Source organism: Heteronotia binoei, chromosome 17, assembly GCF_032191835.1.
Source record: "Heteronotia binoei isolate CCM8104 ecotype False Entrance Well chromosome 17, APGP_CSIRO_Hbin_v1, whole genome shotgun sequence".
NCBI classification, from domain to species: domain Eukaryota; kingdom Metazoa; phylum Chordata; class Lepidosauria; order Squamata; family Gekkonidae; genus Heteronotia; species Heteronotia binoei.
In genome coordinates, this window is record NC_083239.1 from 51,419,347 (window position 1) to 51,445,545 (window position 26,199).

The 26,199-nt window shown below is 49.2% G+C and overlaps 1 protein-coding gene across 2 annotated transcripts in view; it reads right to left on the reverse strand.

Annotated features, from left to right (window-relative positions):
• Window positions 1-26,199, reverse strand: part of DMPK (DM1 protein kinase) — a 74,303-nt gene that overhangs the window by 40,336 nt on the left and 7,768 nt on the right. For both annotated transcript variants that reach the window (XM_060257514.1, XM_060257515.1), the window contains exon 2: window positions 3,688-3,779. In XM_060257514.1, coding sequence (XP_060113497.1) covers window positions 3,688-3,779 — 92 coding nt within the window. The remainder of the gene's footprint in view (window positions 1-3,687; window positions 3,780-26,199) is intronic.

The following is a 26,199-nucleotide window of genomic DNA, read 5'->3' on the forward strand; positions in this document are numbered from 1 at the left end:
GGTCTCTCTGAAGCAGGGGGTGGGCACATCGGGCCGCATGTTCTTTCCTCAGCTCGTCCTGCACCTTTAGGGGTTGCCAAGTCCAATTCAAGAAATATCTGGGGACTTTGGGGGTGGAGCCAGGAGACCTTGGGGGTGGAGCCTAGGAATAAGAGTGTGACAAGCATCATTGAACTCCAAAGGGAGTTCTGGCCGTCACATTTAAAGGGAACACACACTTTTTAAAATGCCTTCTTTCCATAGGAAATCATGAAGGATAGGGACACCTCCTTTTGGAGCTCATAGAGTTGGACCTCCTGGTCCAATCTCCTTGAAACTTGGGGGGTATTTGGGGGAGTGGCACAGGATGGTATACTGAAAATTTCGTGCCTCTACCTCAAGAAACAGGGGGGGCCCAGAGCCCCAGATACCCGTGGATCAATTCTCCCATTATTTCCTATGGGATAAGTCTTGACAGGGAATGATAGAGTTCCCACTAGACATTTCCCTCCCCTCCCCCCGCTTTCTGATGACCCTGAAGCGGCGGGGGGGGGGGGGCTCATAATCAGGGGATCCCCTGCCCCCACCTGGGGATTGAATACAATCCGAGAGAGATCACGATAATGGATAACACAACAAAAAAGACAAGCTAGTGACCAATTTACTAAGAAATATATAAAAACCAGTCCAAATGTCCAAAACCTGTACATTCAAGTCCCAAAGTAGTGTGGTGACAAGCCAATCGGTTAAGTGCTTGTTTCTTTCCAGTCTTCATCAGACCTGGGACCAAAATTGATTCAGTTATATAGATTCTTTACTTAATTTTTTAAAAAGGGGACGCAGAGCGTCTCCAACAGCTATTTCACACAGGCTACAGCTCAGTATGAGCAAGAAGCAGGAAGCCTCATACTGGTGCAAGAAACCACATACTGATCTGTAGCTAGGGTTGCCAAGTCCAATTCAAGAAATATCTGGGGACTTTGGGGGTGGAGCCAGGAGATTTTGGGGGTGGAGCCAGGAGACATTAGGGGTGGAGCCAAGATCAAGGCTGTGACAAGCATAATCGAACTCCAAAGGGCATTCTGGCCATCACATTTAAAGGGACGGCACACCTTTTCAATTCCTTCCTTCCATAGAAAATAATGAAGGATAGGGACACCTTCTTTTGGGGCTCATAGAATTGGACCCCCTGGTCCAATCTTTTTGAAACTTGGGGGGTATATTGGGAAGAGGCACTAGATGCTATACTGAAAATGTGGTGCCTCTACCCCAAAAAACAACCCCCCCAGAGCCCCAGATACCCACAGATCAATTCTCCATGATTTTCTATGGGAATAAATCTCCATAGGGAATAATAGAGTTCCCAGCAGATATTTCCCTCCCCTCCCCCCGCTTTCTGACGACCCTGAAGCGGGGGGAGGGTCTCCAAACCGGGGGATCCCCTGTCCCCACCTGGGGATTGGCAACCCAATCTGTAGACGATGTAAAATTGCTGTTGAAGACGCTATGTGTCCCCTTTTTTAAAAATTATGTAAAGAATCGATATAACTGAATCAATATTGGTCCCAGGTCTGATGAAGACTGGAAAGAAACAAGTACTTAGTCGATTGGCTTGTCACCACACTACTTTGGGACTTGAATGTACAGGTTTTGGACATTTGGACTGGTTTCTATATACTTCTTAGTAAATTGGTCACTAGCTTGTCTTTTTTGTTGTGTTACCCACCTGGGATTGGCAACCCAATGCCCCTTGCCACCCTCCCCTGCTTCAAAGGGAGGCGGGAAGAGGCCGTGTCCTTCCTTCCTGTGAAGAAAGAAGAAGGCGGCCTCATTTCCAGGTCCCTCTGGCCGGAGAAGGCCAGGCCCGGGCAAGCGGCAGTTCTTGCCAACCCGCATGTTCTCAAGAAAGAACGTTCGGTGAAAAGATCCAAGGAGGGGGAGGGGGCAGAGGTTCGGCCTGGGGTGCTAGAACCCCTAGCGCCGGGTAGGGTTGCCAATCCCCAGGTGGGGGCAGGGGATCCCCCGGTTTGGACACCCTCCCCCCACTTCAGGGTCGTCAGAAAACGGGGGGAGGGGAGGGAAATGTTTGCTGGGAACTCTATTATTCCCTATGGAGATTTATTCCCATAGAAAATCATGGAGAATTGATCTGCGGGTATCTGGGGCTCTGGGGGGGCTGTTTTTTGGGGTAGAGGCACCCAATTTTCAGCATAGCATCTAGTGCCTCTCCCCAAAATACCCCCCAAGTTTCAAAAGGATTGGACCAGGGGGTCCAATTCTATGAGCCCCAAAAGAAGGTGCCCCTATCCTTCATTATTTCCTATGGAAGGAAAGAATTGAAAAGGTGTGCCATCCCTTTAAATGTGAGGGCCAGAACTCCCTTTGGAGTTCAATTATGCTTGTCACAGCCTTGATCTTGGCTCCACCCCCAAAGTCTCCTGGCTCCACTCCCAAAGTCCCCAGATATTTCTTGAATTGGACTTGGCAACCCTAGCACCGGGCCTGTTTAAGAATACTATAGTAGGCAAATCTTCATTAATATTATGAACACAAGGCCCAGGGTTTGCTGGGCCCTGTACATTGCACTGGTTCTGCTGCGTTTCCAACCTCTTCCTCCCCTTTCTTGGATCTCAGACGCTAAGCCGAGCTACAGTGAACCACCTCCAATACTCTCTTGCCTTGAAAACCTTATGAGTTGCCATAAATCAGCTCAACAGCAAAAAGAGGAGACGAGAGAGAGAGAGAGAGAGAGAGAGAGAGGAGTGGGGTAGGGCTGCCAGGTTCCCGGGCCGGGCGGGGGTTCCCGTCTGGGAGGTTCCCAACCCACTGGCCCACATTGGGCTGGTGAGGGGGGGATCCTCCCCCCACGTTGTGATAACATCACTCGCGGTGACATCATCGAGCCGGCGATGTCGTGTGCTGGCTGATCTAGGAGCTTCCAGGAAAACTCTATGGTTTTCCCAGACGCTCTAGCAATATGGGAAGGAAAACTCTATGGTACGGGAGGCTGCGGTGGACTTGGTAACCCTAGAGGGGGGTGGGTATCGAAAAATTATCCACCAAATAAGCTAGGCAGTCCACTGATGTCAGTGAGGTTCCCTGGAGAGGCAACATAAAAAGTCTCCAAATAGAGGCTATGGTGAGAAGCCCTCTCTCTGGAAACTGAAATTGTGTGAATGTACCCTTGTCAAACTACAGCTCCCAGGATTCTTTGAGGGAGACCGCTGCAGTCAAACTGGTGGATCTGTGAATTGATCTGTGGGTATCTGAGGCTCTGGGTGGGGGGCGGTGTTCTTTGAGGTAGAGGCACCGATTTTTCAGCACAGCATTCAGAGCCTCTCTCCGAAATACCCTCCAAGTTTCAAAAGGATTGGACTAGGGGGTCCAAATCTATGAGCCCCAAAAGAAGGTGCCCCTACCCTTCATTACTTCCAATGGAGGGAAGGCATTTCAAAGGTGTGCTGTCCCTTTAAATGTGATGGCCGGAACTCCCTTTGGAGTTCAGTTGTGCTTGTCACGCCCCTGCTCCTGGCTCCACCCAATGTCTCCTGGCTCCACCCCCAAATTCCCCAGATATTTCTTGAATTGGACTTGGCAGCCCTACTGCAGTGTGATCGCACAGAAAAGCATCTGACAGTTTGATTGTGCTGACCCCCGACAGCACAGACGCCCGTCAGCTTAGCCCTGAACTGAGCCCCTTCCTCTCACCTCGCTGAAGGCACCTCGGCCAATCACTTTCAGGATGTCAAAATCCTCACGTTGCAACTGGAGTTCTTTCAGTCTAGCGGTCACCGGTTCCGCTGAAGGAAAAGAAAAGCGGATTAGTGTGGCTGGCAGGAATAAAGATGCTGAACTTTGAGAGAGAGAAAAATCTAACCAATTCTCAGGATAAACTGGAAAAGAGGAACTCAGAATGGAGAAATTTTTCCTCGCTTGTAATATTAGACTCTGAGGGTTCACACCCAATGAGGTTAACAGGTCGAAGATTGATAAGTAATTCCTTATAGAATACAAAATTAACTGACAGAACTCATGGACGTAAGTGTACTGTGTTAGGTGGAACTTTTGTTTTTAAAGGACAAATTTGGGAAACATGGTTGTAGTGGTTAGAGTTGAACCAGGTTCGAATGTCCACTCTGCCATAGAAGCTGGCTGGGTTACCTTGGGCCAGTCACAAACCCTCAGCCTAACCTACCTCACAGGGTTGTTCTGGTGAAGATAAAATGGAGGAAGGGCAGACGTTGAAAGCCACATGGGGTCCCGAGAGGAGAGAACATCAGAAGAGCCCTGCAAGACCAGACCAGGGAGGGTCCATCTAGTCCAGCATCCTGTCTCACACAGGGGCCAACTAGCTCTTCTGGGGGGCCAACAACAAGCCAGAGAGGCCTTCCCCTGAGAGGAACTTCGGAAGAGCCCTGCTGGGCCAGACCAGTGGTCCCTCTAGTTCAGCCTCCTGCCTCACACAGTGGCCAGCCAGTTCCCTGGAGGGGCAACAACAGGGCAGAGAGGCCGAGGCCTTCCCCTGAGAAGAACATCAGAAGAGCCCTGCTGGGTCAGACCAGGGAGGGTCCCTCTAGTTCAGCCTCCTGTCTCACACAGGGGCCAGCCAGTTCCTCTGGAGGGCCAACAACAGGGCAGAGAGGCTGAGGCCTTCCCCTGAGAAGAACATCAGAAGAGCCCTGCTGGGTCAGACCAGTGAGGGGCCATCTAGTCCAGCCTCCTGTCTCACACAGTGGCCAGCCAGTTCCTCTGGAGGGCCAACAACAGGGCAGAGAGGCTGAGGCCTTCCCCTGATGCTGCCTCCTGGCTCTGGGATTCAGAGGATTAGTGCCTCTGAATGTGGAGGTTCCCCTCAGCCACCATGGCTAATAGCAACTGATAGATTTATCCTCCATGAATCTATCTAATCCCCTTTTGAAGCTGTTTATTCCAGTGGCCATCACTATATCCTCTGGCCGCAAATTCCACTTTTTAATCATTCTTTGTGCAAAAAGTAGCATTTCCTTTTGTCTGTCCTGGATCTACTGGCAATCAGTTTCATTGGATGCCCTTGAGTTCTAGTATATGGGAAGGAGAAAATGTTCTCTTTGTCTACTCTCTCCACCACCCCATGCATAATTTGCTACATCTCAATCATCCCTCCCCCTTAGTTATCTCTTCTCAACTGAAAAACAGTACAGCACAACTGAAGAAGAAGACTGCAGATTTATACCCCACCCTTCTCTCTGAATTAGAGACTCAGAGCAGCTTACAATCTCCTATATCTTCTCCCCCCACAACAGACACCCTGTGAGGTGAATGGGGTTGAGAGGGCTCTCACAGCAGCTGCCCTTTCAAAGACAACTCCTGCAATGGCTATGGCTAACCCAAGGCCATTCCAGATGTTGTAAGTGGAGGAGTGGGGAATCAAACCCAGTTCTCCTAGATAAGGGGGCATGTTTAGCCTGGAGAGGAGGTGGCTGAGAGGTGATAGGATCACCATCTTCAAGTACTTTAAGGGCTGTCATATAGAGGATGGTGTAGAATTGTTTTCTGTGGCCCCAGAAGGTAGAACCAGAACCAATGAGTTGAAATTAAATCAAAAGAGTTTCCGGCTCAACATTAGGAAGAACTTCCTGACCGTTAGAGCAATTCCTCTGTGGAACAGGCTTCCTCGGGAGGTGGTGGGCTCTCCTTCCTTGGAGGTTTTTAAACAGAGGCTAGATGGCCATCTGACAGCAATGAAGATCCTGTGAATTTAGGGGGAGGAATTTGTGATTTTCATAGGACAGCTATGGCGAACTTGGGCAGTATAATAAAAAGTAGAGACATCACCCTGCCAACAAAAGTCTGTATAGTTAAAGCGATGGTATTCCCAGTAGTAATGTATGGCTGTGAGAGTTGGACCATAAGGAAGGCCGAGGGCAGAAGAATAGACGCTTTTGAGATGTGGTGCTGGAGAAGACTCCAAGAGAGTCCCTTGGACTGCAAGAAGATCCAATCAGTCAGTCCTAAGGGAAATCAACCCTGACTGTTCCCTGGAAGGTCAGATGCTGAAGCTGAAGCTCAAATACTTTGGCCACCAAATGAGAAGGGAGCACTCCCTGGAGAAGATCCTGATGCTGGGAAAGACAGAAGGCAAAAGAAGAAGGGGATGGCAAAAGATGAGATGGCTGGACAGTGTTACTGATGTAACAAACATGAATTTGAGCAGACTTCAGAGGATGGTGGAAGACAGGAGGGCCTGGCGTGACTTTGTCCACGGGGTCACAAAGAGTCGGACTCGACTGTGCGACTGAACAACAACGATTTGTGAGTTTCCTGCATTGTGCAGGGGGTTGGACTAGGTGACCCTGGAGGTCCCTTCCAACTCTATGATTCTATAAGAGTCCGCACACTTAACCACTACACCAAACTGGCTCTCAATAAATGTGTAGAATCGGACAGTTCTATTGACAGGTACTATCCATGATTTGTATGCTTGTCTCTGCATAGAAACCCTGGACTTCCATTGTGGTCTCCCATCCAATTAACTAGGGCCGACCCTGCTTAGCTTTCAAAATCTGATGAGATTGGGCTAGCCTGGGTTATCCAGGTCAGGGTTTGGAGCAGGACGGGGGAGAGAATACAAGAATTAATAACAAACATTATTGTGAGAGGCCAGAGAATGCGGGATGATTTCACCCCACTGTCCCGTCAGCCAGACAACTCCCTTTGGAGTTCCATGCTCCAATTACACTGAGATGGATGGTCCTTTGGCGTTGTGAGCAAGAGGCCAGAAATGTCTTCTGCGGCCCACCTGCTGCCGGCCCCCTTCCACACACACACCCCGCACTGGCTGAGCTCCCCGGACCGAATATTAATAGCTGCTGATCGCTTCCCTTATACAGCCATGCCAGCTCTTCAGTGAGCATGAGGCATGACTCAGATGTTTCTCGGGGAAGGCCTGCCCCAAGCCTGAATAAATAGACCTGAAAATAAACATGTGGCCCACTGGGGTGGAGTGGGGGGCAAGGAAGGAGAAATCACGTGACTCCCAGCTGGTAAACGGGGGTCAGGTGACCTCGGCAGCCGGCGCCAACCCAGTGACTCAGGCCCAGCTCGAGCCGCCATGGGTTTGGTGTGACGGTGTTGAGAGGGGTGGGGAGAGAAATTGGAAAAAACAACAGCTATCCAGGGATCTAAACTATTCCCTCACATGGCGACAGGACGATAACGCCAAAGCATCTCTGGAAGCGAGATGCGCTCTCGGTGGCTTGGCAGCCAAAGGAGCTGGAAGAGGAGAGAAACGGTTTATAAATAGCCAGAGGATGTGACCCGCGAAGGCTGGGACGTGGTTTGCTTGGGGAGATGGCAACAAGATGGGTGACCACATAAGCCGGGACGGGGGGGGGGTGGAGGGAAGGGTGCTTTTCAAATGCTCCCTTCCCTTCAGAGCCCCCTGCACCATTATTTAACAGCCTCTATTCCCTGACCCAATGATATGATAGGGTTCCAATCCCCAGGTGGGGGTGCAGAGGATCCCCCAGTTTGGAGGTCCTCCCCCCACTTTAGGGTCATCAGAAAGCGGAGGTGGGGGGAGGGAAATGTCTGCTGGGCACTCCATGATTCCCTATGGAGACCAATTCCGATAGGGTATAATGGAAAATTGATCCGCACTTAAGAACATAAGAACATAAGAGAAGCCATGTTGGATCAGGCCAATGGCCCATCCAGTCCAACATTCTGTATCACAGAATGTATCATATATATATATATATATATATATATATATATATATATATATATATATATATATATATATATATTATATATATATATATATATATATATATATATATACACACACACACACACACACACACACTGTGGCTAACAGCCACTGATGGACCTCTGCTCCATATTTTTATCCAATCCCCTCTTGAAGCTGCCTATGCTTGTAGCCGCCGCCACCTCCTGTGGCAGTGAATTCCACATGTTAATCCCTTTGGGTGAAGAAAGACTTCCTTTTATCCGTTTTAACCTGACTGCTCAGCAATTTCATCAAATGCCCACGAATTCTTGTATTGTGAGAAAGGGAGAAAAGGACTTCTTTCTCTACTTTCTCCATCCCATGCATAATCTTGTCAACCTCTATCATGTCACCCCGCAGTCGACGTTTCTCCAAGCTAAAGAGCCCCAGGCGTTTTAACCTTTCTTCATAGGGAAAGGGTTCCAAACTTACGTATTCTTTGAAAAAAAAAATTATTTTTTTTACAAAAATTAAACGATAGCCTTATAGTTGTGGGTTGGCCCCCTTTGTCTCCTGCAACCGGTAATTTTAGACCTGGTCCGTCACTGCTTTGGAAGCTAAAGTGGCTTCCATGCTGAAAATGCCTTTTGCCCCATTTCAGCTGGGCATCCACAAAGGCCTGTCCTGCAAAGGAGTGCTCTGACTACAGTTGTCCAGGCTCCAGCAGCATCTAGCCTCGCTGTGCTCTCCGTGGGGCCGCTGTCAAAGACCTCTCGGAAACTTCAGCGTGCCCAAAAATGCTGCGCAGCTGGAGTGTTGACAGGGGCAGGTTGCAGGGATCATCTTACCCTGCGCTGGAACAGCTGCAGCGGTTACCACTTTGTTTCTGGGCACAACTCGAAGTGTTGCCTTTGACCCTTTAGAGCCTGGAAAGAACTTCTACCTCCTGTATGAACTTTTAAAGGCTTTCTGGAGGGGTCCTTCCCCAGGCAACCCAGCCTTTCTGGAGTGGGTGGTGAAGAAGAGAAGAAGAATTGCAGATTTATACCACCCCGCCCTTCTCTTTGAATCAGAGACTCCGAGTGACTTACAATCTCCTATATCTTCTCCCCCCACAACAGACACCCTGTAAGGTGGGTGGGGCTGAGAGGGCTCTCGCAGCAGCTGCTCTTTCAAGGACAACTCCAGCGACAGCTCTGGCTAACCCAAGGCCATTCCAGCAGCTGCAAGTGGAGGAGAACTGGGGAATCAAACCCAGTTCTCCCAGATAAGAGTCCACGCACTTAACCACTACACCAAATGGGCTCTCTTGACCTGGGATAAAGGGATTTCTCTAATTAGTGTAGCACAGGAGTGGTCAAACTGTGGCTCAGGAGCCACGTGGCTCTTTCACACATATTTTGTGGCTCTCGAAGCCCCCACTGACCTGGTCAGCTTGGAGAAGGCATTTCTCTTTTTAAATCACTTCTCCAAGCCAAGGCAGCTGGTGGCTTGGAGAATGCATTTAAAGTTGCTTTCTTTCCATCTCTCCATCTCTCCCTCTCTCCCTCTCTATCTATCTATCTATCTATCTATCTATCTATCTATCTATCTATCTATCTATCTATCTATCTATCTATCTATCTATCATCTATCTATCTATCATCTATCTACCATTTTCCTTCCTTCCTTGCTTCCTTCCTTCTTTCTCGTGGCTCTCAAACATTTGACATTCGTGTTTTGTGGCTCTCGAGCATCTGACATTTATTCTCTGTGGCTCTTATGTTAAGCAAGCTATTGGCCACCCCTGGTGTAGCATCTAATAGCATGTTCCCCTCCCACCCGAGATTTGCCCAGCAGACTCTTGTTTTGTGTGCCAAATGAAAAAAACTCATTTTTTGTGTGTATGTGTGCCAGGTGAAAAATTGGTTGTTTTCAAGAAGTCCTGGCAGCCATCTTTTTTGGTTTTGAAATGCTATTTTAATTCCTGCAGTGTTTATTTTTAAATATGTGGCCCGTGCTATTTGGAACACCGTCAAATACTTTAAGTGAAATCAGTACATGTAACAGCCCTCCCCTACAGACTAGTTTGCTGGCTTCTGCAGAAACGTTTGCCGCTTTCTGGACTGGCTCAGCTCCTGCCCCTTCACCCATAGCCTAACGTGCAGAAAATTGGCAAGCTTTTCCTATCACCATCTCTAACACAAAGGCACCCTTACATGCTAAAGTTCTGTACGTCACACTGCTGGCAAAGAAGCATGGCTAGTAAGACCACGCAAAATGGCAACCCCAAAACAGAGCGGTGGGAGGAATTGAAGATGCACTTTGTGGTTGCCTGGCAACAGAAGAAGACCTTTCCAAGCAACCCAATAGGACCTGAGGCCTGGACACCAGAGGTTGCTAGGCAACTGCAACATACTCATGCTTGGTTGGGACAACAACTGACACGATCAAAACTGATCGTGGCCAGGAAAAAAGAGGGAAGGAGGCCAAGAGGGCAGAGAAAGAGCACGCTTTTGAAAGCCTGAAATATCCAAAGTCTCCACATTTCAATCCACAGGATGTATCTTTGAAGGTACAAAACGGATAATGGGCATTTTCTTTCAGTGCGCCATTAATAGCATTGAAACAATTGTCCAGTTTTTTTTTAATTATGTAACTGTTATAGCAACAGGCTAATCTTCTGCACTCTTGCTTGTTCTCCTCTGGACCAACTAAAGGTCCCTTCTTCTCCAGCTCTGCCCCACTTTCCCTTCTGATCTCCTTTTGGTCTAATCTGTTTCACCATCACGAGACTTAAACCCCTTTGCCCTCCACAGGACTTCCATATTTTCAACCCTTTGAAGCATCTCTTCTACAGACAGTCCAATCTGATTTCTCTCTTCCCTTTAGATCAGGGATGGCCAAATTGTGGCTTGGGAGCCACATGTGGCTCTTTCACATACATCGCGTGACTCTCAAAGCCTCCACCATCCCACCTTGACAGCTGACAGCTTGGAGAATGCATTTAAAGTTCAAGTTGCTTTCTCTCTCTCCCTCCCTCTCCCCCATCTATTTCCCTCCTTCCCTCCCTCCCTTCCTTGGATTGAGCCAGCTCAGCTCCAAGGCCTTCCCTAAGGTTGCCAGCTCCAACTCTATATCTGGGATTAGGGTTGCCAAGTCCAATTCAAGAAATATCTGGGGACTTTGGGGGTGGAGCCAGGAGACTTTGGGGGTGGAGCCAGGAGACATTGGGGTGGAGCCAAGATCAAGGCTGTGACAAGCATAACTGAACTCCAAAGGGAGTTCTGGCCATCACATTTAAAGGGACAGCACACCTTTCAATTCCTTCCTTCCATAGGAAATAATGAAGAATAAGGGCACCTTCTTTTGGGGCTCATAGAATTGGACCCCCTGGTCCAATCTTTTTGAAACTTGGGGGGTATTTTTGGGAGAGTCACTAGATGCTATACTGAAAATTTTGTGCCTCTACCCCAAACAACAGGCCCCCCCCCCCCAGAGCCCCGGATACCTGCGGATCAATTCTCTATGATTTTCTATGGGAATAAATCTCCATAGGGAATAACAGAGATCCCAGCAGACATTTCCCTCCCTTCCCCCCCGCTTTCTGACGACCCTGAAGTGGGGGGAGGGTCTCCAAACCGGGGGATCCCCTGCCCCCACCTGGGGATTGGCAACCCTATCTGGGATCTTTGGGAGTGCAACCAGGAGACTTTCGGGGTGGAGCCGGAAGCAAGGTTATGACAAGCATGATTGAACTCCAAAGGGAGTTCTGGCCATCACATTTAAAGGGACCACATGCCTTTTAAATGCCTTCCCTCCATTTGGAAATAATGAAGGACAAGGGCGCCTTCTTTTAGGGCTCATAGAATTGGACCCCCTGCTCCAATCTTGGGTGGTGTTTTGAGGAGAGGCACCAGATGCTATACAGAAAATCTGGTGCCTCTACCTCAAAAAACAGTCCCCCTCAGAGCCCCCAATACCCATGGGTTGATTTTCCACTATGTCCTATGGCAGGGGTGGTCAAACTTGCTTAATGTAAGAGCCGCGTAGAATAAATGGCATATGTCCAAGAGCTGCAAGACATGAATGTCAGATGTTTGGAGGAAGGAAGGAAGGAAGGAAGGAAGGAAGGAAGGAAGGAAGGAAGGAAGGAAGGAAGGAAGGAAGGAAGGAAGGAAGGAAGGAAGGAAGGAAAATAGATGGGGGAGAGGTGGAAATAAAGCAACTTTATACGCATTCTCTAAACTGCCATCTGGCTTGGCTTGGAGAAGTGATTTAAAGAGACAAATGCCTTCTCCAAGTCGGCCAAAAGGGTGCTGGGGACTTTGAGAGCCACACAATATGTGTGAAAGAGCCACATATAGCTCCCGAGCCACAGTTTGGTCACCCCTGCCCTATGGGAACTGGCCTCCATGGGATATAATGGAGTACCCAACAGACATTCCCGCCCCCTTGCTTTCTGATGACCCTGAGGTCAGGGGAGGGCCTCCAAATCAGGGAATCCCCTGCCCCCAGAGACTTATTCATACCAACCAGAAATTATTGCAAGCATCAGCATTTGAGTGAGACTATAATTTTTCTTGAAAGTTCGTAGAAGCAAAAGCGAAACACTGGATAAAGTACTGCCACGTTATGTTCTACTGTCTGTGCCGTGCTGTACAGAAGAACAATTTTATGGAGCGCTGGTCTCCTTGAAAGACTGCTTTACTGGAATATCACTCTTCGGAGTGTGGCTCTCCATACAGGATTTCTCTTTTGGAATTCTTGTCAACGCCCAGCTTTGGAAGAATATCAGACAATTATTGCCTTTGGAGTGACTTTGGGTGTGGGCTTTTGTTCCTTATGCACTCTTCTTGTTACATTGAAAATCTGTGAATCTGTATTTTTAGAATTGTCAATTAAATACAAAATTTACTTATAATTGTGAGGCTGGTTTTTGCAGAGGGTTTTCCCGTTTCCCTGCTCCATTATCCGCATAGCTCTTTGTTGGTTGCCCAGCTGGAATTGGCAACCCTAGCCCCTGTCAATATCATCAGTGAAGTTTAGATCGAAGGGAAAGCAGAGCACACCCAGAAGGGAAATGGGAATGAATCCTTAGGTGACCCCGAGGAGATGACAATAAAGCAGGAGGGACAAAAGAGAGACAGGTTCAGGAAGAGAGACAGGTTCCATCTTTCTTGTGCACCCCCATGCCTGTTTCCACACTCTACTATCCTGAGGAAAAACCAAAGGGAACTTCCTTTTCTCCCCTAAGGCAACATGGCCAGCTAACAGGGTCTCTGTTTCATACAAGCACTTTTTTTTTTAATGCACCAAGAAAAAAAAATCTTCATGGAAAAACTGCCAGAGCCAGCCGTGTCTCTTGAGGACAACCGGTCTGCCCTGCCAAGACCTGCAGACTTAAGTCCCCTTTTGAGCACAATGGTGAGAACTGCAACTTCCACTGGAAGAAGGACAATATTGAGAAAGGCCCATAAAAAGGCACGCAAGAGTGCGCATTCGCTAGCCGCTTGGCTTTCTCTGTTGCTCTAGAGTGGTGTAGTGATGTGGTGTTGGGCTAGGATCTGGGAGACCCAGATTCAGATCCCTATTCTGCCATGCAAGTGGGGTTGCCAATCCCCAGGTGGGGGCAGGAAGGTCCTCCCCCCGCTTCAGGGTCATCAGAAAGCCAGGGGGGAAGGGGAGGGAAATGTCTTCTAGGTATATTATACCCATAGGGTATAATGGAGAATTGATCCACGGTTATCTGGGGCTCAGGAAGGGGCTGTTTTTTTAGATAGAGACACCAAATTTTCAGTATAGCATCTAGTGCCTCTCCCCAAAATACCCCCCAAGTTTCAAAAATATTGGACCAGGGGGTCCAATTCTATGAGCTCCCAAAGAAGGTGCCCCTATCCTTCATTATTTCTAATGGAGGGAAGGCATTTAAAAGGTGTGCAGTCCCTTTAAATGTGATGGCCAGAACTCCCTTTGTAGATCAATTATGCTTGTCACATCCTTGCTCCTGGCTCCACCCCCAGATTCCCCAGATATTTCTTGAATTGGACCTGGAAACCCTACATGCAGCTTGCCGAGTCATCTTGGGATAGTCATTCTCTCTCAGTGTAACCTACCTCGCAGGGTCGGTGTGAGGAGGAAGTGGAGGACAGCGCCATATATGGTTGCCCCGAGCGACATACAGGAAGGGCAGAGTAAAGTTAAACAGAGAGAGGCTGGAGGGTTTCTGTCTAAGCATCCTGCCTCATCTTTCCACCTACGCCATTGGCACATTCGTCTACCATGCCACCGGGGTTTAAGGCATTAATTCCCAGCTCCTGAGACCATTAAAGACCCACTAGGGGGGAAAAAAAAAGGAAAGGTCCCCTGTGCAAATACTAGTCATTTCCGACTCTGGGGTGACGTTGCTTTCACAACGTTTTCACAGCAGACTTTTTATGGGTTGGTTTGCCATTGTGTTTCCCAGTCTTTTACACTTTCCCCGCGGCAAGCCGGGGACTCATTTTACCGACCTCGGAAGGATGCAAGGCTGAGTCAACCTTGGGCCGGCTACCTGAATCCAGCTTCTGCCAGAATCTAACTCAGGTCGCGAGCAGAGAGTTCAGACCACAATACTGCAATACTGCTGCTTTACCACTCTGCGCCACGGGGCCACGGGACCCACTAAGAGCACTCCAAAAGCAGCTCTGTCCCACACCCAAGGGTTAATTTCATTTAGATGCCATCTCTTTAGGGCTGCTTGCAAGGTCTGGGCTGGAAAATACCTGGAGATTTTGGGGGTGGAGCCCCTCCCAGTCTCTGACTATGAGGACGGGACTCACAGGTTTCCCTTGCTACTTCTCTCTGAGGAAGAGAGTGTTGTTGACTCAGAAGCAGGGCCGGATCTACGGGGTGGCGAGGGAGGGTGCTTGCCCTGGGCGCCAACGGAGGGGGGGGCGCCAAATTGGGTATGGAGTCCATTGTATTCTATGGGACCATAAGATAGAATGGCCCATAAGAGGGCGTCATTTTTTAATTTTGCCCCCTCCCCCTCAAAAAACATGTCGATCCGGTCCTGCTCAGAAGTTAGGGTTGCCAAGTCCAATTCAAGAAATATCTGGGGACTTTGGGGGTGGAGCCAGGAGACTTTGGGGGGTGGAGCCGGGAGAACTTAGGGGTGGGGCCAAGAGCAAGGCTGTGACAAGCATCATTGAACTCCAAAGGGAGTTCTGGAAATCACATTTAAAGGGACGGCACACCTTTTCAATTCCTTCCTTCCATAGGAAATAATGAAGGATAGGGGCACCTTCTTTTGGGGCTCATAGAATTGGACCCCCTGGTCCAATCTTTTTGAAACTTGGGGGGTATTTTGTGGAGTGGCACTAGATGCTATACTGAAAATTTGGTGCCTCTACCCCAAAAAACAGCCCCCCCAGAGCCCCAGATACCCACGCATCAATTCTCCATGATTTTCTATGGGAATAAATCTCCATAGGGAATAATAGAGTTCCCAGCAAACATTTCCCTCCCCTCCCCCCGCTTTCTGACGACCCTGAAGCGGGGGGAGGGTCTCCAAACTGGGGGATCCCCTGCCCCCACCTGGGGATTGGCAACCCTATCAGAAGTCGACGACTGGAAACCAAAATGGCTACCCTCTGAATCCCCACATGCCCTTCTTTTCCTTCAGGAAAAAGCAAGTGGCGACCCAGTAGAGAACTGGAGGAAAAACAAACACTGTGTACAAAGAAAGAAAGAAATATATTCCAAAAATGTATAGACTCTGTGTCAATTTCTAAGACAATGAGTAAAAACAATTTCTTTCATGAGGGAAGGTTCCATGACAGAGAGAGAATAATCCTTTTTCCTATAGCGTCCACGTTTAAAAATGCTTATAGAACCACAAGTCTTTACACGTTTCCCAGAAACTCTGTATGGAATCCAACAATCCTCTTGGTTGATGCGGCTCCAAAGGAAAGGTTAACTTCTGAAGTAGAAGTATTCCTAACGTGTCAGTCAACTTCAGATCCCGTTTCGCATTAAAATGCCTTTTCAAGAGCCATACTGTTCTGTAAGATTCACAATTTGATGTCAAGCAAAAGAAATCTTTCCATTGGGCACAAGTCCAATGAAAGAAATTGTTTTTACTGTGTTAATTGGTATCTCTGTTTAAGAAATTGACAGAGTCTACAAATTTTTGGAATATATTTATTTATTTCTTGTACACAGCTTTTGTTTTTCCTACTCTTCTTTTCCTTCATGCAATCCATAATTGACAGCTTCTCTTGGACTGCCAACAGCCTGGAAGCCAAGACCTCGCCACTGGGAATCTACAAACATAAGAATGTAAGAAGCCATGTTGGATCAGACCAGTGGCCCATCCAGTCCAACTCTCTGTGTCATACAGTGGCCAAAGCCCAGGGGCCATCAGGAGGTCCCCCAGCAGAGCCAGAATTGTAGAAGCCCTCCCAGTGTTGCCCACCAAGCACCAAGAAGGCAGAGCATCACTGCCCCAGACATAAGAACAGAAAAGAAGCCATGTTGGATCAGACCAGTGGCCCATTCAGTCCAACACTCTGTGTCATACAGTGGCCAAAACCCAGGGACCACTGGGAGGTTCACCAACAGAGACAGAACTCTAGAAGCCCTCCCAGTGTTGCCCCCCAAGCACCAAGAATACGGAGTATCACTGCCCCAGACTAACACTTGAACAAAGCAGGAGTCAAGTTGCACCTTTAAGACCAATCAAGTTTTATTCAGAACGTAAGCTTTCGTCTGCTCTCGGAGCACACTTCATCAGACGAGGGGATCACACCTGGTTTTTGCACCCCTGATTAGTTAACTATAGAGCTCAAAGACTTCTGCCTCAGGCTGCCTGCTTCAGTGGAAAGCAAAACATGTGTGTGTCCAATTGCTCAAGAAACAAAGATATTTTGGGCCACTTAAAAAACACACACACACACACAATAGAACCATTCCAACCTCACAACTAGGAACAGGGAGGTTCTGGAGAGGCGTCTTCCCAAGCAGGCTTGGGGCAATCGTCAGATTCTGCCGAAACCATCTACTTTGCTCCCTTTCGGTGGGTTTCCTATTTCGGGCAGCAGGCGGGTTGGGAATCTGGGTTTGCTGCGATTCTCAGATTCCAGGGAGGGCCCTCAGAGACTTGGGGAGGGGAAAAGGAGGAGGTGTGCAGGATTCTTGCACTGCAAATGGAAACTTTTTTGGGTTCGCAAGCTGCAGAAGCAAGGCTGGTGCAGCTAGGCGGGATCCGTCTCCAAGAGTTGGAGGTGGCGGCGGCTACAAGCATAGACAGTTTCAAGATGGGAATGGATAAGCATCTGGAGCAGAGGTCTATCAGTGGCTATTAGCCACAGGGTATTGATGGAACTCTCTGTCTGGGCAGTGATGCTCTGTATTCTTGGTGCTTGGGGGGCACAGTGAAAGGGCTTCTAGCCCCACTGGTGGACCTTCTGATGGCACTTGGGGGGCTTTTGGCCACTGTGTGACACAGAGTGTTGGACTGGATGGGCCATTGGCCTGATCCAACATGGCTTCTCTTCTGTTCTTCTGTTCTTCTGTTCTAGTTTTTCAATGCCAGGTCTCAGCACCCTGGAATCCTTGCAACAACAGGTGCAGGTGCCTCGGAGCATGTGCAGAGGGCCTTTCACTGTCGAGAGCCGGTGAGAATCAGACTAGAATATGGGAGACCCAGATTCTAATCCCTTCTCTGCCACAGAAGTTCACTGGGTGACCTTGGGCCAGTCATACTCTTTCAGCCTAGCCTTCCTCGCAGGGTTGCTGTGAGGATAAAACTGAGGAGAGGAGAAGGACATGCTCTCCACTGGGGAGAAAGGTGGGATAGAAATGAATGAAATAATAAGTAAGGACAGTGGAAGGGGCCCCGTGGCGCAGAGTGGTAAAGCTGCAGTCCTGCAGTCTGAGCTCTCTGCTCTTGACCTGAGTTCGATCCTGGTGGAAGCTGGGTTCAGGTAGCTGGCTCCATGTTGACTCAGCCTTCCATCCTTCCGAGGTTGGTCAAAGGTGTCCCCAGCTTGCTGGGGGGGGGGGGAAGCGTAGATGACTGGGGAAAGCAAGGGCGAACCACCCCGTAAAAAGTCTTCCATGAAAACGTTGTGATGCAACGTCACCCCAGAGTTAGAAACGACTGGTGCTTGCACAGGAGACTGCCTTGACTTTGACCTTTTTAAGGAAACTAGAGATAAAGGCATCTGGAGCAGATGATAGGAAAACATTTCTTCATTTTACAATTGTGCTCCAAGTTGTTCCTTCTACAGCTTTCCACTAGACCTATCCAGTAATTGTGTTTCTCTGGTGCCATCCATTTGAACCATGCTAGTCCAGGAAATTGCTTTTAGTGTTGAAGTTCAGAGGTGCCCTCCTCTTTGCTAAACATGCGCAGAGTCACTTCCCCTGGGTAACAACAACCTGCCCGACACGTGTGAAATTAGAGGGGGACAGAAGAACATTCAACAAAGTAGGGGAGTCACATCTACCCAAGCAGAGTGTTTCTGTGCCTCTTGCAGCTGTCTCAGAAGCTGAAAAAAATCAGCTGTTGAAACTTTTTCCAACATTGCATCGCCTGCGTGGAAAAAAAGCTGAGCCTGTTGAATTTCCACCTGCTGCACCATTGCTAAAGGCCCATCAGCTCCGCCAGACAAAAATAGAAACCCTACAGGACTCGGCTTGGGCAGAGAAGCTCTTCTTATTTGAAGAATGCAAGCTCTGGATTTCTCACGGTCACTCCAGCCCTTTCAGTCACCACAAATAAGCCAAGGCAGATCTCAGATCTCCCGTTTCTCAACAACTGAAAACTGAATAAACCAGATCTCAAAACGGGGACTTGTTTCCAGTGTCAAAGAGGGGCTGTGGCTCAGTGGCAGGGCATCTGCTTGGCATGCAGAAGGTCCCAGGTTCAATCCCTGGAATCTCCAGTTAAAAGGACCAGGCAGGAGGGGATGGGAAAGACCTCAGCCTGAGACCCTGGAGAGCCGTGAAGTGGGGCTGTGGCTCAGCGGCAGAACCTCTGCTTGGCATGCAGGAGGTCCCAGGTTCAATCCCCGGAATCTCCAGTTCAAAGGACCAGGCAGGAGGGGAGGGGAAAGACCTCAGCCTAATACCCTGGAGAGCCGTGAAGTGGGGCTGTGGCTCAGTGGCAGAACCTCTGCTTGGCATGCAGGAGGTCCCAGGTTCAATCCCCGGAATCTCCAGTTCAAAGGACCAGGCAGGAGGGGAGGGGAAAGACCTCAGCCTGATACCCTGGAGAGCCGTGAAGTGGGGCTGTGGCTCAGTGGCAGAACCTCTGCTTGGCATGCAGGAGGTCCCAGGTTCAATCCCCGGAATCTCCAGTTCAAAGGACCAGGCAGGAGGGGAGGGGAAAGACCTCAGCCTAATACCCTGGAGAGCCGTGAAGTGGGGCTGTGGCTCAGTGGCAGAACCTCTGCTTGGCATGCAGGAGGTCCCAGGTTCAATCCCTGGAATCTCCAGTTCAAAGGACCAGGCAGGAGGGGAGGGGAAAGACCTCAGCCTGAGACCCTGGAGAGCCCCTACCAGTCTGAGTCAGCAAAGCTAATCTTGATGGAAAGATGGTCTGATTCAGGACAAAGAAAAACAAAGAAGGGAAAGAAACTTAACCCAAACACTGGAGTACGAAACCTAAAAGGTTAATATGCAATTAAAGGGCCGAACATTAAAAACAAAGTGTAAACAAAAATCATAAATCAACATACATGAATAAAAACAGAATAAAACAATAGAACAATGCTGGACCACAAGGAAATTTAGTGAAGTGAGAAAGGCTTAGAGATATTCTTGAGGCCTCTTGTTCTATAGCCTTATGTCTTAATCAAGAGCATACCTATAGCATTCAATGTTTTTTTGTATGCCACGTGGTCCAGAATTGATCAAGTAAAGTCAAAGCCTATGTGCCAAGAGTTGTTCTATTGTTTTATTCTGTTCTGTATTATGAGCCAATATGTGTACTTACCTTTCTGACCTCTGAAGGAGACCAATTTAGGTCAAAACGCGTCAGGTCGAGTTGAGTGGGTTCCCATTGAGGTTTTAGGATTTTACTTGGGATAGAGGCTTATGATGGGCCCTTAAACGGTTTTAGCTTTCAACAATAAATACATGTACGTTGGCTGATTCAGTACAAGACAGCTTCACGTGTGATCACGTGTTAACTCGATAATTTTTAAAAAGAGCTTCTCTGAGCCAGTTTGCTATAGTGGCTAAGTGTGCCATTTCAAGGACAACTCCTGCCAGAGCTATGACTGACCCAAGGCCATTCCAGCAGTTGCAAGTGGAGGAGTGGGGAATCAATGTTGTATTTCTCCCATGGGATCCAGGGAACCGGGCAAAGGAAGCTTTGGGTCTTTGCCTCCCTCCCTCCCCAGGGGACCAGGAAGGGGAGGAGCCTCAACCAATGGAGAAGATCAAAGTTTTGCTCTGCAGCTCCTGTGCAATTGAGCAAGCCTTGCAAAGCAAGCTGAGATGCAGAAGGAAGCAAGAGAGAGGGAGAAGGAAGCAGACAAGAGCCAGTTGCTCGAGGGCCTAATAGGAGCCCTCCAGGGGCCTGATTCAGCCCCCAGGCCGCATGTTTGACACCCCTGGTGCAGTGGTTAAGTGTGCGGACTCTTATCTGGGAGAACCAGGTTTGATTCCCCACTCCTCCATTTGCAGCTGCTGGAATGGCCTTGGGTCAGCCATAGCTCTCACAGGAGTTGTCCTTGAAAGGACAGCTGCTGTGAGAGCTCTCTCAGCCCCACCCACCTCACAGGTTGTCTGTTGTGGGGCGGAGGAAGATATAGGAGATTGTAAGCTGAGTCTCTGATTCAGAGAAAAGGGTGGGGTGTAAACCTGCATCCTTCTTCATCTACATGTGCAAAGATCCTAATATAGACAGTGCCACGTGCTATTCATTCTATCACAGCAAGAGAGAGCTTGCAGCACCAAGAAAGCATGGTGGAGACTTCTGGACACCTTGAGGTCCAACAGCTGCTCAAGCCACCTCCTAGCCAGGTGTGTTATCATTAGCCCTGCCCCACAACCTCTAGGACGGGCCCAGTCCGTGGCCTGCCAGCAACCGGGCTGCGGAGCGAGGCAGAGGCACTGCACTGCCCCCACCCGCCCGGAACTCAGGACGACAAAAGGTAGAGCAGCCCCACCGCCCCTTCCACTCACCCAGGACCCAATCAGCTGATCAGCTGGGGTCTTTAAATGGGAGGGGGAGGCAGATTGGCCTTATGCTGCGTGGCCACCTAGTGGGGAGGTGGCAAAAACAGCCTCAGTCTTCCCCTCCTCATTTCAAAACCCTGTAGCCATGAAATTAAGAGCCCCGTGGCGCAGAGCGGTACAGCTGCAGTACTGCAGTCGGAGCCCTCTGCTCACGACCTGAGTTCGATCCCAGCGGAAGTTGGTTCAGATAGCCGGCTCCGGGTCGACTCAGCCTTCCATCCTTCCAGGGTTGGTAAAATGAGTACCTAGCTTGCTGGGGGGAAAATGTAGATGACTGGGGAAGGCAATGGCAAACCAACCCGTAAAAAGTCTGCCGTGAAAACGTTGTGAAAGCAACGTCACCCCAGAGTCAGAAATGACTGGTGCTTGCACAGGGGACTACCTTTACCTTTTTAAGTTTTATTCAGAATGTAAGCTTTCGTGTGCTCCAAGCACACTTCATCTGCCAGACAGACGAACCCAGACTTTTCAGTGCTCAAGTGAGAAAATACAGAATAGCAGTTAAGAAACCAAACAACTGACAGTCTTGCAGCCTTTCAGCAGGTCTCCAAACATCTGTTGCCAGATATCCTGCTGAATAGCAGGCCTGCACTCAAATCAGGATCAATCTGCAGTGAACGTCTTACAAGCTGCAGCTTTGGTCTGGAACTCAGCCCCCCCCCCATAAGGAGCACGGGGGGGGGGGTGGAGAAGGAGGAGAAGGGGGGGGGAGAGAAAGGGCAGGCAGTGTCCGAAGCAGACACAAGCCTTTTATGGCATTTCGCAGACATTCCAGCAACCGAGCAATGTATCACACAAGTCTGGTAATACACACACGCGCATAGCCGGATCTCCCTGGGAAGGGGTGGTGGGGAGGGCCGTGCCACCTTAACCACAAAAGGCAGTGTGCACTGCCAAGGGGTGGGATCCTGCGTGCGCGATTTGTTGTGGCAGCAGCACTGACGGGGAAGCTACCAGAACAATCCGCACACCCTCGTTTTGCTCTCTCTCTTTCATGGCGCAGCTGCAGAGAGCTTGCTAGAGGAAGTATTTAAAAGTCCTAACACAGTCCGAATTTGCAAAGAGGGTTTACAGAGCTTTTTTAAAAAGTGTCTAGCCGGTACCCTATGCTGTGAACTTCCCTGATAACAGTGCCCCACCCAAAGGACACATGGACGAGCCAGCAAAACCCTCCACCAGCTCAGTCCCAAGACACAGCTTCGATGCCAAGTCAGAATGACCACCTCTCCTCCTTCATTCGTCACAGACGCAAACCTTTCTGATCTGGGAAAGAGAGTACCCAGATCAGAAAACTTGATTTCCAGGCATGCTTGAACCCCTGCCCCAACAAGATTTTGGGAGTGCATACCTTTGAGAGTCAAAGTCCCGCTTTGTCAGATACACTTCTAGAACATAGGAGAAACCACATTGGATCAGGCCAGTGGCCCATCCAGTCCAACACTCTGTATCACACAGTGGCCAAAAAAAAACCAGGCACCATCAGGAGGTCCATCAGTGAGGCCAGGACACTTGAAGCCCTCCCACTGTGCCTTCCCCAAGCACCAAGAATACAGAGCATCACTGCCCTAGACAGAGAGTTCCAACAATACACTGTGGCTAAGAGCCACTGACAGTCCCGTGGCACAGAGTGGTAAAGCTGCAGTACTACAGTCGGAGCCCTCTGCTCACGACCTGAGTTCAATCCCGGCAGAAGCTGGGTTCAGGTAGCCGGCTCGAGGTTGACACAGCCTTCCATTCTTCCGAGGTCGGTAAAATGAGTCCCCAGCTTGCTGCGGGGAAAGTGTAGAGGACTGGGGAAGGCAATGGCAAACCACCCCGTAAAAAGTCTGCTGTGAAAACGTTGTGAAAGCAACATCACCCCAGAGTCGAAAACGACTGGTGCTTGCACAGGGGACTACCTTTACCCTTTTTAATAGAACTACTTTTACCTTTTTAATAGCCACTGATGGACATCTGCTTCATATGGTTATCCATATGTTTACTTTAACTCTTGAAAGCTTTATATTGTCAAAAACTTGTCTGTCTCAAAGTTTTTTTTTTCTGGACTGAGACCTAGCAGTTTTATTAGGGCAGAAGCATTTATTAACTGCTTTATTATCCAGAGGAGGGTGACGAAGATGGTGAGGGTTCTGGAGACCAAGTCCTATGAAGAAAGGCTGAAGGAGCTGGGCATGTTTAGCCTGGAGAGGAGGCGGCTGAGAGGTGATAGGATCACCATTTTCAAGGACTTGAAGGGCTGTCATGTAGAGGATGGTGTGGAATTGTTTTCTGTGGTCCCAGAAGGTAGGACCAAAACCAACAGGTTGAAATTAAATCAAAAGAGTTTCCAGCTCAACATGAGGAAGAACTTCCTGACCGTTAGAGCGGTTCCTCAGTGGAACAGGTTTCCTCGGGAGGTGGTAGGCTCTCCTTCCTTGGGGGTTTTTAAACAGAGGCTAGATGGCCATCTGACAGCAATGAAGATTCTGTGAATTTAGGGGGAGGTAGTTGTGAATTTCCTGCATTGTGCAGGGGGTTGGACTAGATGACCCTGGAGGTTCCTTCCAACTCTATGATTCTAGGGTTGCCAGGAGACTTTGGAGGTGGATCCAGGAGAGGGTGGGGTTTGGGGGGGAGGGGTCTTAGCATGTTACAATGCCACCCTCCAAAGCAGCCATTTTCTCCAGGGGAGCTAATCTCTGCCAGCTGAAGATCCACTGTAAAAGCAGGAGGTCTCCAGGCCCCACCTGGAAGCTGGCAACCCTACATTTTACTGCAGGCCAACATGGAAAGCAACACAGAGAATGTATGTAATAGAGATCTATATTAAACCAAGGCTGTTTCTATTTGGCTTCCTCTTCTAACTTAAAAAAAAAAGAAGAGAAAGAAATTGCATCTTCCACCATCACCCCCATCACCCGCCGCTTCAAGGCAAATCTTTTCCCAAAAATGTTGTATTATTCAGAGCAGTTCAAGACCCTGCTGCGTCTCACTTTGGCATCACCCAGTTCTTGGGAATAAATCTCTGCAGAGCTGTACAAAGTATCAGTATTTCTTGATGCCCAGAACCGCACAACCTTGGAGCTCCCAGGCATCACAGCACCCGACTGTTTTTCAGAAAGTTGGACACTGGCCCAACAGAGCTTCTGTCCAACCACTGGAGATCCAGTTGACTGAGCAGATGAGAATAATGCTGTTTCAGTGACAGCTGCTACCACAGTGCTGATTTTATCCAGTCTCACACCTGACAGAGCCAGTTTGGCATAGTGCAAGGGTGTTGAACTCATTTTGGTTTGGTGTGGTGGGTAAGTGTGCAGACTCTTATCTGGGAGAACCGGGTTTGATTCCCCACTCCTCCACTTGCACCTGCTGGAATGGCCTTGGGTCAGCCAGAGCTCTCTTATCTGGGAGAACCGGGTTTGATTCCCCACTCCTCCACTTGCACCTGCTGGAATGGCCTTGGGTCAGCCAGAGCTCTCTTATCTGGGAGAACCGGGTTGGATTCCCCACTCCTCCACTTGCACCTGCTGGAATGGCCTTGGGTCAGCCAGAGCTCTCTTATCTGGGAGAACCGGGTTTGATTCCCCACTCCTCCACTTGCACCTGCTGGAATGGCCTTGGGTCAGCCAGAGCTCTCTTATCTGGGAGAACCGGGTTGGATTCCCCACTCCTCCACTTGCACCTGCTGGAATGGCCTTGGGTCAGCCATAGCTCTCGCAGAGCTGTCCTTGTGAGAGCCAGTTTGGTGTAGTGGTTAAGTGTGCGGACTCTTATCTGGGAGAACCAAGTTTGATTCCCCACTCCTCCACTTGCACCTGCTGGGATGGCCTTGGGTCAGCCATACCTCTGGCAGAGGTTGTCCTTGAAAGGGCAGCTGCTGGGAGAGCCCTCTCAGCCCCACCCACCTCACAGGGTGTCTGTTGTTGGGGGAGAAGATATAGGAGATTGTAAGCCGCTCTGAGTCTCGGATTCAGAGAGAAGGGCGGGGTATAAATTTGCAGTCTTCTTCTTCTTCAGTGTATTTTTTTAAGATTATCCATTTATCCCTCTTCTGCCCCATGTTGGTGGATCTGCCACCTTTGGCAGCCATTTAATGGTTGCACGCATCGAGGTGGCCATTTAGTGGTTGTGTCCAAAGAAGCCTACAGGTTCAAAAAAGATCAGGGACCCCTGTTGTAGGCTGCGCTGTGGCCATTTGATCGATGATCCAGAGTGGCTGCAAAGATTCAAAAACAAAGTCCACCATAGTGTTGCCAAGTCCAACTCAAGAAATATCTGGGGGTGGAGCCAGGAGACTTTGGGGGCGGGACCAGGAGCAAAGGTGTGACAAGCATAATTGAACTCCAAAGGGAGTTCTGGCCGTCACATCTAAAGGGACTGCACACCTTTTATATTCCTCCCTTCCATTGGAAAGAATGAAGGATAGGGGCACCTTCTTTGGGGGCTCATAAAATTGGACCTCCTGGTCCAATCCTTTTGAAACTTGGAGGGTATTTTGAGGAGAGGCACTGGATGCTGTGCGGGAAATATGGTCCCTCTACTTCGAAAAACAGCCCCCCCCCCGAGCCCCAGATACCCATGGATCAATTCTCCATTATACCCTGTGGGAATCAGTCTCCATAGGGAATAATGGAGTTTTTGGCAGACATCTCCCCCCGGCTTTCTGCTGACCCTGAAGGAGGGGGAGGTTCTCCAAACTGGGGGATCCCCTGCCCCTACCTGGTCTAGGCAACCCTAGTTCACTGGTACCTTAAAGCCTAACAGCATTTAAGACACCACTAGACTTCTGTTTTCATTTTGCTGCAATAAGCTAATACAGCCACCCCTCTGGAATTGAGAAGATTAACTCAGGCATTTGGCTTACAATAAAGGTTTGGGTTTTTTTTTTAAACTGATAGCTTCCCTTCTTGTTCCACTCAGCAAGGAGGCCAAAGTTAAAGTTGAAACAGGAGATTATTGCCAGTAAATTAATGAGCATGTCAGCAGAGCCAATATGAATATAAGAACATTAAGAGGAGCCATGTTGGATCAGGCCAGTGGCCCATCCAGTCCAACACTCTGTGTCACACAGTGGCCGAAAACCAAGGGGCATCAGGAGGTCCAACAGCATTGGCAGAACTCCAGAACTGTTGCCCTCCAAGCACCAAGAAGATAGGGCAACACTGCCCCAGACATAAGAACATAAGAGAAGCCATGTTGGATCAGGCCAAAGGTCCCTCCATGTCACACAGTGGCCAAAACCCAGGGGCCATCAGTTAGGGTTGCCGAGTCCAATTCAAGAAATATCTGGGGACTTTGGAGGCGGAGCCAGGAGACAC